General features: G+C 38.2%; 1 protein-coding gene across 1 annotated transcript; it reads right to left on the bottom strand.

Moving 5' to 3' along the window:
• Positions 1 to 4,158: 4,158 nt before the first annotated feature.
• Positions 4,159 to 10,777, bottom strand: si:dkey-29d8.3 (uncharacterized protein LOC556220 homolog). Its single transcript, XM_056392337.1, has 7 exons — positions 10,462 to 10,777; positions 8,101 to 8,245; positions 7,885 to 7,980; positions 7,062 to 7,206; positions 6,769 to 6,914; positions 6,441 to 6,580; positions 4,159 to 5,635 (listed from the first exon to the last, which is right to left on the bottom strand). The coding sequence occupies exons 1-7, from the start codon at positions 10,559 to 10,561 to the stop codon at positions 5,487 to 5,489; spliced, it is 921 nt and encodes a 306-aa protein (XP_056248312.1). The 5' UTR covers positions 10,562 to 10,777; the 3' UTR covers positions 4,159 to 5,486.
• Positions 10,778 to 12,114: the final 1,337 nt, after the last annotated feature.

Raw genomic sequence — 12,114 nt, 5'->3', positions numbered from 1 at the left:
TTGTGGTGATACAATCAGGAGATTCTTGTGCTTTTCATGTGCAGTGGTGTTCAGGAGTTTCAAACAAAACATCTAATTTAATTTTCTAATATTTATAAAAATGAGGAAAACATATCAAAGGCAAGACACCCCTATACGAAAGCCATATTCTATCTAGGAATGATAATAATAATTATTATTATTATAATTATAATAAAAGTAAGAAAATTCACAACATTCTCAGGTAACAAAGTATACAATTTACAAAAGAGTATAAAAATAAGAAATAAAAAATAAAACCCAGAAGGTTAATTTATTAACCTGGTCATCAGTAGTAAGGAACTTATTTTGAGATAAGATTATTAAGTTTTCTGACCTGGGCATTATTCACCTTTTTTTTTATACATTTCTTGAATAAAGATAGTGGTCGTATCTTCCCCCACATCTATATTTTTCTATAGGCTCAGATTTTTGTTGAAACACATTGTATCATACTACAACAAAAGGAAAGTAGAAAATGAACTCCTATATGGAAGTCTCAAATATAACGGATTAATCATCCCGTTATCTCCAGATAAATATTTGCGAGTATGGCCTTTCTCAGCTTCCATAAATTTTCATTGGGGAGTACCTAGAAACTTAAGAAACAAGTGAGACTGACAGTAAACACAGCGGCAGAGCTGTATTTGAAGCAAACATTCAAACCTTTAAAAAACAATCTACAATATGTTATAGAGAAAATCTTGTTACATGATGATTTCCCAGACCTGATTTGCATGGACATGGAAACCATGCATCATGTTTAACTCCCCAATCAGTGATATTATAGACGGAACAGATTACCTTTAACAAGTGGTGCAAAATATAAATAAAAAATTAGATAATATAAATGTTATGAAACCTGCATTAAGCTATTATGGCCACTAGAGGGCAGACAAACAAAGCAAACTAAACTAACTCCCAGCAACATATAACAAATCAAATTACCAGGCAAACCGATTCTGCTTTAAATGCTAGTGACAACAACAGTGATCATTTACATTTTAACTGAGAACAGTCACGTACTGAATGTGAAACAAAATAATCAAATTCCACTTACATTACAAACACACATACATTCTTCACTTTCACTTCTAAAAGCTTTGTATGAACTAAATTTCAAACTTTAATTTCAGCTCAGAACTAATTCAAACCGCATTTTAGAACAAATCTCACATTTTGAACATGTAAATGAATTTAACCTGACTACTGACACTCAGCTCCGACATGACGGATTAATAACATTTGCTGAATCACAATGCTAAAGTATTCCACAACATCATACTGTGCAACTACAGCATGTTAGGAGAAAAAACAGGAGTTATGGACAGTTTAAACAAGTTCTCCATCTTCTCAAGTTTTCATTTCTGTATAACACTCCTAATCATTTCTGCAGAACTTATTTTATTCTTCCATCTCATATCACCGATTCATTTCCTCTTAAAGCTCTTAATGGTTCATTTTGCTACTTCTCACTTTTTTCTTTCTTTTTTTTTTTGTAAAACTCATTGAAACTTCTGCCGTACTATTGGAAGTTTCATTATCTTACATTCGGCTGCATATTACAGTGTTTACTACAGTGGTTGCAAATCAAATTATACAACCAAAGGTGCTTTGCCCGGTCAGTAATACACAAATGAAAATTTGGCACAAACATTCTTTTAGACTCAAAGACGAACTGATTAGACTTTGGTGGTCAAAGGTGAAAGGTCAAGGTCATGGTAACCTCAGAAAACATTTTTTAGCCATTACTCAAGACTTCACAGTAATTATGACAAAATATCACACAAATGGTTCATATGTTCTATGACTCTGGATGAACAGGATGTAACCTGAAAGTAGTCTGAGTGGAGGAGGCAGACAACCACCAGGAGGTGATTCCATTTTTTTTTTTTTTTTTTTTTTTTAACTGAGCAAAGGAAATATACAATAATTCAGGGAGGACAACAGCACATAAAACCTGAATTTAAATGAGTGGAAATGTTAAAAAACAAATTCCTTTAAAAAATTAGGAAAAAAAGAGGAAGGGAAAAATAAAATAAGGGGACTCTTTATAACTCTTCTTGTTTTTAATAAACAGTGATTTGAGTAGAGAATTCAGTTCAAGAGAAAAGGTGAAAATTTAGCCCCCCCCCTTTAGTCCCCCTCCCCCTTTAGTCCCCACCTTCTTACTGGAATGAAGCAGAACCTAGAGATATCCTCTGTATGCTTCTACTTTCCCTAACAGCTTTATTTTCATTTTACCCACTTACTTCCTCTGTCACAAAACTACAAGCTCAACATATGGTGAAAGCTTTGGTTTAGATTGGAGACTAGTTTTCTATCTGTTGTGAGGAAGTGTAAGTCTGACTCAAAACACTAACAAGGGAAAATCACAAGGAATTCAGCTGAATCAGACAAAACATTGCTGTCCTGGTGAAAAATAAGAATCATGTTTGCAGATTTAGTATACATGAAGAAGGCAGGACATCGAGCCAGCTTACCTGATGAGCAGAGCAGATCAGATGAGGTGAAAGATCTGAGCTCTCATGAACAATGGATCACCTCCATTTCCTTCACTGTTACTCCTTGTTGTCGTGGCTACGGATACACAGTGCCAGTCTCCATCCTCTACAGTACTTTGAGGATGTGGCGATGGCTCTGCCCACAGCCAAATATAAACTACAGGAAATTCTTTGTGAGGAACTGGCAAAGATTTTCCCAACAGACTGAAGTAGGCCTACATGTTTTACTGCCTGATCCACAACCAGAACTGAATGTGAATAATATTCATGAGAAATGACATTGGATTTAAATAAATCACAGCGAATATTTCAAAAGTGAAACACACTAAGAGCTGCAAGATGAAATCAACAATATTCTTTTCACCCAGACAGATGGTGAGGAGTCCTGAAAGACTTCCACTGGGATCTGGACTGGTGTGGGAAAGATTCACTGAATTCATTGACCCATTAAAGAACACTGGGAGAGCAGGGACTTCAACAGATCTGGTTGTTTCAAGTCTTGAGCAATAATTTGTTTGTACACCACAATATCAGAAATTCAATCTCACCCTTTGTCAGGGTTTGAATTATGGGGGGAATTGGGGGTCAGACCCCCTTAATTGAGAAGGGTAAGTAATTTAGCTAAATAATGTTAGCTGAATTCTCATTTAGATTGCACAGCAAAGCAGAAAATGTGTGCAGTATCTACACATGAACTCTAATGTTAGCTTGTTTCTCGTTAGCCTTGTTAGTTTCGTTAACTAATGTTAGCTTGTTTCTCACATTAGCCTTAAGTTAGTTTAACTAACTAATGTTAGCTTGGTTCTAACTTTAGCCTTAAGTTACACTTTAGCTAACTAATGTTAGCTAGCGCATCCTTTCATTTCCAGCGTTAGCTTTTCATTTCATTAACCAATATACAATGTCATAAGTGCGTGTGAGACATATACATGTTAGCAAACACTGGTGCTCAGTCATGAGCAGTGAGACAATGGAAGATTAGTTGTTGTAGAGATGTTTCGACATCAATATAGAGTTTATTATTTCCTTTTGTGTGGTGAGTTTTGCAGTCTTTTTGCAGTGTCTCTGAAACAATGACTCTAAACAGACTCAGGGTGAAGGAGTATCTTTACATTGCAACAACAAAGCCTTCATGCATTAAGAACAAGTTTCCACAGTTGTGTGTGGTGTGGCCTCTTTTATTAGGTCTGTGTTGAGATGTCGTAGTCAAAGTAAGGTGTTAACCCCTTAGTGACGGTTATTTGAACTATAACTAAATTTTGAATAAAGCCAGCCCATAGAGCTGCTTCTAGTTGCATCAACACTTAGTGCTTCAGATCAAACTGGGCCCACCAGGCTGTAGTGGGACATATGGACATACTACTACTACTACTACTGAAGAACAGACTGGAGGAGCAGCAGTACATTCTCTGTTGTGGTGTGTAATTAAGGTGTGTTGGCTCCTATCATTCAGTAGCCGTTTAGCTTGCCCACATCTATAACATCTGTTACACAAAAGTAGAATGACCCACAAGAGGACACTGGTCAAAGCAAGGTGTTCATCTGTTAGTGCCACTACCTCTGTAATAACTCATTTCATATACACTTCTTCCTGGTTGTCTTTATATATGTGATGTATAATCTTTGCAGATTTGAATAATCTTCAATTCAGAGCTTTATTGTCCTGCAAGAGGAAATTCTTTTTGCGGCAAGGCCTCATAAAAACACCAAACAAACAATAAAAACATAGTAAGACAATAAAAATGCCGTAAACAATTCAGAATAAAATACAGAGTATGTGATACAAGCATAGAAATCCACAACACGAAGTATAAAGATCAGAAACATAAAGTGCTAAGCTGTGTGAGGAACCAAAAGGCAGTATATAATATATTTGAATTAAGAGCACTTAATGCATATGGGGTAAGACGTGGAGTGAAAACAGATAATGGGATAAGAGACCAGAGGGAGTCAAATGTTCCGTTATATCAGGTCTGTCCCCAGTTTTACACAGTAAACCAGAATAACACTCAGTGGAGCACATACGTCTGCCCAGGCACAACAAGGTCTGGATTATTATCTGCATCTGCAGCAAACTGTACAGATTTATAGAACACCATTAATATGTCTTATTTTTGTGCATCAAGATCCAGATATTATTTCCTGAAAAACTGTTGAATGTCATTTCAAATGTCCTATTTTGCAATAGTAAAAAAGGAAGTTTCCCATCCCTCCGTAAATTTGGTGCAATTCAGTTCAGTACTTTTTGTGTATTCCTGCTGACAAATAAACACAAACAGACACGGGTGAAAACATGACCTCCTGGGCTGTGGTATCCACGTCTCGTAACTAAATTAATGATTTTTTTCCATGGTGGGGAAACATCTCCGGCAACTTATATCAAACAAATAGCGTTTCCCCCCCCCCACAAATATTTAGGAAACCACACTACATTAGATATTAAACACAATGTTTTAATTAGCAAATCAGAATTAATTCAACTAAGCTGTGCAGGCTTTTAGAAAAGATCGCCTTCAACATACATGTTGGAGGTGATCTACGGTTGCTTGTAGTCTAATGCCATTGTATAGATGTAATGCAAAAACAAAACTACCTTAAAATAGCAACATGATAATGAAGTTACATGTCTGAGTTTGTATAAAAAGTACTTTACATATTGACAATATTAATGTACGTAGTGGTAAACAGTCCTAGTGCTTCATTAGTATTTCAAAGAAAGCATTTCAGATGTGGAACGACTTTTGGAAGTGGAAAAACTCTTAGTAGAAACACTGGTTGAACTGGACAAGAGGTTTTCCTGCCTTCCCATTACAGGTCTATGACTAGATAAACACCTTAACAATTGTAAATTTCCATCTTATAACTGGCAGTTTTGCGAATTAATATTGCAGTGGCTTGGGCAAATATGAAATCAGAGTGCATCTTGGCTGAGAGTGCAGTTTGCACGGTTATAGTTCCTACTGTTTAGGTAAAAAGCCTGAACTTGCTGCCATCGAGAGGTGAAATCATGAGCCGTGCTGAGCCTGGAGAGTAGAGAGGCCGCCACATGTTCCTCCAGATGACCGTACAGATTCTGGAAACCATCAGGACACACGCCAACACCAACAGCACAACTGATGGGACAAAGCAGAAAAAAAAGTCAGTGACAGCCTCAAGAAATTAAGCGAGCCTCAACTTTAAAAATGGAAGTTATTTTAGGGAACAAGGAGAGACAGCAGGCTATGATTTTCTTTTCTTTTAAATGTAATCGGCTCATTTGATAAAACTGTGACTGTGCAACTTACACTGACACCTTACAATGAAAGGATGAGAGGGGATTTAGAATTTATTTGTTTTGCCCTGTGACTGCAATGTGTTATGGACACAGCTAATGGACACATGAATATCCCCTACGGGATAAATAAAGTATCTATCTATCTATCTATCTATCTATCTATCTATCTATCTATCTATCTATCTATCAATCAATCATCATTCTGCTATAGAAAATCGTCTTGGGACAGTACTCTTGCAAAATAGTGTCTGAGGGGAACTTGTTTTGGTGGAACATTTGCCGGGTGGAGGTGAGCACTGTCATCAAAATGTCTAATTCCCTGCAGAGAAAACACCTCAAAAACAGCAAAGATGTATGACTTGTGATTGCATGATGCAAATCTTGAGCAAAACCTTCCATTTACAGCTGTAGGTTGCAGCACAGAGGTTGTTGTTGTTTCCCGTAACAGTTAAAACAGTAGCAAACTGGGGAAGTGGAAAGGCAGGACAATGTCGCTTTGAATAGGCGCCCAATGGCAGGATTATGAGTCAGACTAACCCAGGACACAGACAGTATTAATGTCAGGTGTAAAGGTTGTTACACTCCACTATGGCGGGTGCTGGTGAAGTCACAGTAACTGATCTTGATGTTTGTGCTAAACTCACCCATGAACACAGTATTTGGAGTGGGATCGGCTGGTTTAAAATGTCTGAAGACGTTTCCAACAAGCGCCACAATCACCACAGGGTAGACTGTCAGGATGTTACGCACCCAACGGTCCAGCACCCAATTCTCAAGGATGAACCTACACACACACAAAATTCAGATTCAGTGTTTTCTTGCAACAGCAGCGTTCTCTTTACCTCCAACCGCTGATGTACAAAGAGATCTTAGTTCAATCAATGAAGTGATAGATGCATGAAAAAAACATTCATTGTCAGAGATTAACTAAAATTGAATCAATCTAATTAACTTTGTCCAATCAGGGCTCACCATGCCACCACTTCTGCAAACAGGATGCACAGAGAGGCGGTTGCTGCTGTGCTCCTGTCCACACCCCACAGATGGAGAACCAGTGAGAAGTTGATCAGAGAGGCGATGGATGTCCATGTGGTGTACACAGCCAAACCATTCTGGACCTGCGCATATGAACATGTATAAGCACACAGATGTTATTCAGAGGAGACAGACTGGACTTACAGAAAACAGATTCTTTTTCATCAACAACATCCTGAATAAAGGGCAAACATGGTAACATTTGTCTGTGCACACTCACGATGCCCTACCAGTATTGTGAGACAGGCCAGGTCTTTGCGATGGTATGTCTTCAACCACATTCCATAGTAATCTGTGGCAAAGCAACAGAAGAACAAGGCACTGTAGTTGGAAATGGCGATCAGGATTAAAACAACCAGAGCCGCCAGCATCAACCTTCGAGAAGGAGAGAGAAAAACAGATGGTAGTAGCTTCACATAACCAGTGCCGTAAAGGCTAGAAAAGCTGTGCTGGTTAAAATGAAATGTGCCGTCAAAATTCAAAGGTCAATATAGTATAAACATAGATGTCCATGTGTTGTTTGATTATAAAGCAGGTCTAGGTTCTATATTAATACTGTGAAAGTATCAAAGCCTCAGTCCACAGAGAAATGCACACAGCCTTTATTCAGAAACTGAGCTTTAAAACCAGCCGTCAGGACTTCTGGAACTTTGTGATGATGTGAAGAACATATAGTTATTATTTTACTATTATACAGAGAAGGTATTGTATATACTCAATCCTAGCCTTGCTTTATATATTATAAATTTTTCCTTTATGAGGAATCTTATGTCCATTTTCATCATTAGCATTCATGTTATTTACTTCTTCATATAGTGCTTACATCAATCCCCAGTGCACCCTGCCTAGTTTTAAACATGTGTTAATGTTAACTTGAGTCTAGTCAGAGTGTTTCTAGTCCATGCTCTTCTCGACACTCTACCCTCACCCTCAGTTGTCCACATATAACACTTACTTTCATAGTATTTTAAATCATTCTTTGTTTTCTGTGTTGCTGTTTTATGCTTTTCCTGTGTAAATATACATACTAATAAGTAGAAACAGTGGACATACTCTCTGTCCCACAGCAGCAGCCATGCCATGTTCATCACCATATTGGCCAGCCAGCAAAAATAGAAGGCACAGGGCAGCAGGCACTGAGCCCAGGATCTATTAACAGAAAGAGAGGTATCAGTTTCATCTGCACGTTGCTCTGAGTAACGACTCCTATCAGATGGGTTGAAAATACATGAGTAAATATTTACTATGACCACTTTGATGTGAGCTTACCCTCTGAATACATATGTGGTGATGTATATGACCATCAGGGTGAGCCAGGTATAGATAACACCCCAGATAGAAAAGGTCCAGCCAGCTGGAGTGATGTCTGTCTCATAGCGGGCTGACACATTACCAGTAGAGGAATGGAAAGGTCCTGTAAAACAGCAAAGACATTCAGCCACAAGAGCATTAGTAAAAACACTAATGTTGTCTGATATGGCCGGGTTCACTGTTCCAGTTCATCCCAAAGATATTGGATGAGGTTGAGATCAGGGCTCTTTGCAGGCCAGTCAAGTTCTTCCACACCAATCTGGGATTTATGAAGTTAGTTGTGTGCATGGAAGCAATGCCATGACAGGAAAGGGCCAGAAAACTGTTGTCTAAAATAATGACTGAAGGCAGTAGTATTAAGATTTTCTCTAATTGGAACTAAGGATGAAAAACCATGATGATGGATTAAAGAGCCCTCTATGAACATATGAAATGAGTCAAAACAAAAGGATTATTCTGTTATTGTTACTGAGAATGGCAGGCATCTGCAAAAAAACAAAAATTAGAGACCAACACATTATCTGTCGTCCAACATGAGCATTGAACAGGAACATTTCATTTCAGAAACGCTGTTCTCTACTTTAGTGCAGTGGTGGAAAAAGTACACAGATCCTTTAACAGAGAAAAGTAGCAGGAAAATGATCTAAAGATAAATCCATTACAAGTCAAAGTCCTTCATTCAAAATCCCACTTTAGTACAAGTACAGAAATATGATCAAAAAACTATATTTAAAGCATCAAACTAAAAGTTAATATGCAGTTACACAGTTTAGTCTAATGGTTCCCTAGAGGTTTGGGCTTCCAGTGAGTCACTGAATAACTGTGACTCACTGGGAAAAAAGTTTTGCGCACAAAATTATATTTATTTTCTTTACCTGCATTTTCTTTAAACTTCAGTTTTTTGGAAACATTGAATAAATGGATCTTTTTGGGCCTTGAACAGTAATTATTGAAACTGTATGCTCAGCTAATAGCAAACAGATGTGATAAGGAATCCCAAACCTCTTTTGTGAGAGGGGACAGGCCAAGAATTCTGGCAACCCTTGGTTTAATCTTTAACAATGAACTGAGTTTCAGAAACGTATGTTTTCTTATGTCAAATCTGAATCTGAAAGTAACTAGTAATTATAGCTGTCAGGTAAATACAGTGGAGTAGATGTGTAAAGTAACAAGTAAATAATCAAAGTATCTCAAAACTGTATGCAAGTACAGTACTTGAGTAAATGTATTTAGTTACTTTCTACCACTGCTTCAGTGCATGTAAACACACTGGCTGTTACTCTGAATAATCCACATATCATTTTGTCAACAGTTCATAGGGATTCATTTCTTGAAAATGACCCTGAAAAAAGAGAACATGTTTTCAACCGTGGGTGAAATGTGGCATAGAAAGATACAGTTCTCGGCACCGAAGTGGGTAGTTTAATATTAACTGGCTTGTACAAAAAAGGGAAGAAGAAAATAATGCAACAATGTGTTACAGCACACTTGAGACACTAAGGGGAGAATATGTTCCATCCATTTCCTGAGCCTGGAACTGGATTTTAGTGCCACACCCCATCCAAGGATGAAACCCCAACCATTTTTTAAAATAAGTTTCCTCTCAAACAGCACCAGTGGCAGTAGGCCACCAGAAGCGTTCTTAGTTTACTGGAATTATGTCTTTGGTTGGAAGTAGTTTTAATAAAAACCTCTACAAACTTATTTCTGTTGACAGAGATGTTGCTGATTTTTTTTTTTTTTTTTTTTTTACAAATTTTTAATGTTGTGAGAACCACAGGCTAAATTTCATGCGACTCCATTTTGGATGGAATTTAGATTAGGATTAGGGTCTAAATGTTAGATGAAAACGTGATAAAGGAAAAACATCTATTTTTTGCTAAATTTAGGTGAGCCTTTTTGTATGGTGCAAAATCAAGTATTTTTCGTCTTAGAAAGTTATTGCATTGTCTCGAAACGGAACTGCAAATTTTCACTAAAAAGAAGCAGCCAGTTACTCTGGCTAATTACATAACTATTAGCTAAACATGCTAACTCACACATACAAGGTCATGGAAATAACTGCTGGTTGTGCTGTAACAATGGTCATGACATAATGAGCTGCCAGCCGTACATCATTAAATAACTCCCCTGCCCAGTTTCATAACCAGCGGACACACGGCGTTTTACTGAGAAAACAGCTCTTTCGTAAGTCACGTCACATTAAACATGTTCAGGAGAATGTAAAAGTATTTCAGACAGAACTTTTACGTTAACGTTAACTCTAACTTATCGCTGTGAAAAACATTGAAGTGTATTACTGACATTACTTTGACTCACCTCTTCCCGCTCCTGCCAAAGCGTTGACAACTAAAACGGCGATATAAACCACAGCACACACGATAATCACGCAAATTCGGGGCAAACTGTTGTCTTTCATTTTGAGTGGTTTTGCTGCCTCGTCTGGAGTCTGCTCCTGTTTATCTGTCAGTGACCGTCAGGGCGGAGAAAGAAAGAAACAGAAACGCACGTTGACCAACTGATGCCTTCACGTGCTCTATGTAAACGCCCACCGCCATGTATCAAAGCGCTCAGTTTTCACTAGAGCTCAGTGCTTTCGATAGTGTAGTTATGTGAATAAATCAATGCTATACAAACCGACATCGACACCGTGAAGCAGTAAACTGTTTTCCTAATTATATAATTTTTGAGGATCTTTAGACAAAGAGGCATTTGAGATGTAATGGCGCCCTCTACAGTGGGAAATAAAGACATCAAGCCCCTGAACAAAAATTGTAACCTCAGTAGCTGTAGGTAGCCTGCTGTATATGTGCTGTAAAATCACTTCAGTTTCAAACCTTTAAGTTTCCATGTCGCTTACGAATGTGTATTGACAGAAAAATATTGAATTATCCGCTGTTTAGAGGCCGCTTAAACACAGAGAGATGCAAAACACACTGAAATGTCTGCAAATGTCTGTACCAATACTGAAATTTATTATATTTATTATATTATTTATTATATTTCCTCTCAGTATTGATGAGGTTCTGTATTGCAAATTTTAATCGTTTTCACCCACGTCCTTGTTTGCTGCTGTGTGTATATTATCTATGAGCAACTGTTGGAAATTGTTGGAAATGCAATGTATACATTTTGTTAAAAGAGATACTTTTTGTTTCATTTCTTCTTAAATTACAAATATTACACTCCATACTTTTTCCACACTATGGCTCCAGGATTTCAATCCCTGGCACTGGCTCCAGCCTGACAGCCCTTGCTGTTAGTGACTGTGACACACTTGCTCCCTGAACCAGGTTCAGTTTCTCAACATCTTGCATTGGTTATTTCTTTTTTGTTTATTTCTTTGCATCCTTTGTTTTTTTTGTTCTTGTTTTTGTTTTTGTTTTTTTTAACTTTGCTTAATTTAGGGTGGTGTCGAAACAGTTCTGATCACAAGTGCCAGGGGTTGAGAACCAGAGCCTAGTTCAGGGACCAGTTGAAAAAACCAGTGCCAGATCTTGAGAGCCAGAACCTTGAAAAGGGAACAGGTGTGAGGTACCAAGGCAAATTCAGCCATGGCTTGGCTTGCAGTCAGTGCCAGGGGTGGAGATGCAGAGCCTGGTTCAGGGACGCAAGGGTTTGGGGCCAGGAGACAGTGCAAGGGGTTGAGAGGCAGAGGTCATTTCAGGGACCAGGTATGAGGCCTTCCATGAACCAAGCAGCCAACGCTGTGGACCTTATGCAAGTGCCAAGGGATGTAATGCAGTCAGGTTCAGTGAACATGTGTGAGGCCCTCCAATGCCCAAGCAACCAGAGCTTGTCACCTGAAGCCAGTGCTATACACCCACATGTTGTACAAGTACTGCTGAGTGCTAAAGTAAAGGCAGGCACATGTTGTGCAGTCACAGCGCTAATGAGAGAGAGCAAGAAACTGTTTCGTCACCACCCTGAAATTAGCAAAAAAAATAGGGAGGGGTGCTTATTTTTGAGATA

The sequence above is a fragment of the Seriola aureovittata genome, chromosome 12, assembly GCF_021018895.1.
Source record: "Seriola aureovittata isolate HTS-2021-v1 ecotype China chromosome 12, ASM2101889v1, whole genome shotgun sequence".
Classification (NCBI taxonomy): domain Eukaryota; kingdom Metazoa; phylum Chordata; class Actinopteri; order Carangiformes; family Carangidae; genus Seriola; species Seriola aureovittata.
Note: the sequence above shows the minus strand (reverse complement) of the source record. Positions and strands in the feature narration are given on the sequence as shown.

Bases quoted from the DNA above. Each gene is read 5' to 3' on its own strand.
- si:dkey-29d8.3 (XM_056392337.1), bottom strand. From the start codon at position 10,561: ATGAAAGACAACAGTTTGCCCCGAATTTGCGTGATTATCGTGTGTGCT. The intron at 7,981-8,100 runs GTAAGCTCACAT...TTCTGTTAATAG, and splicing joins ACCACATATGTATTCAGAGG to ATCCTGGGCTCAGTGCCTGC. The intron at 6,581-6,768 runs GTGAGCCCTGAT...GTGTGTGTGTAG, and splicing joins TTTGCAGAAGTGGTGGCATG to GTTCATCCTTGAGAATTGGG.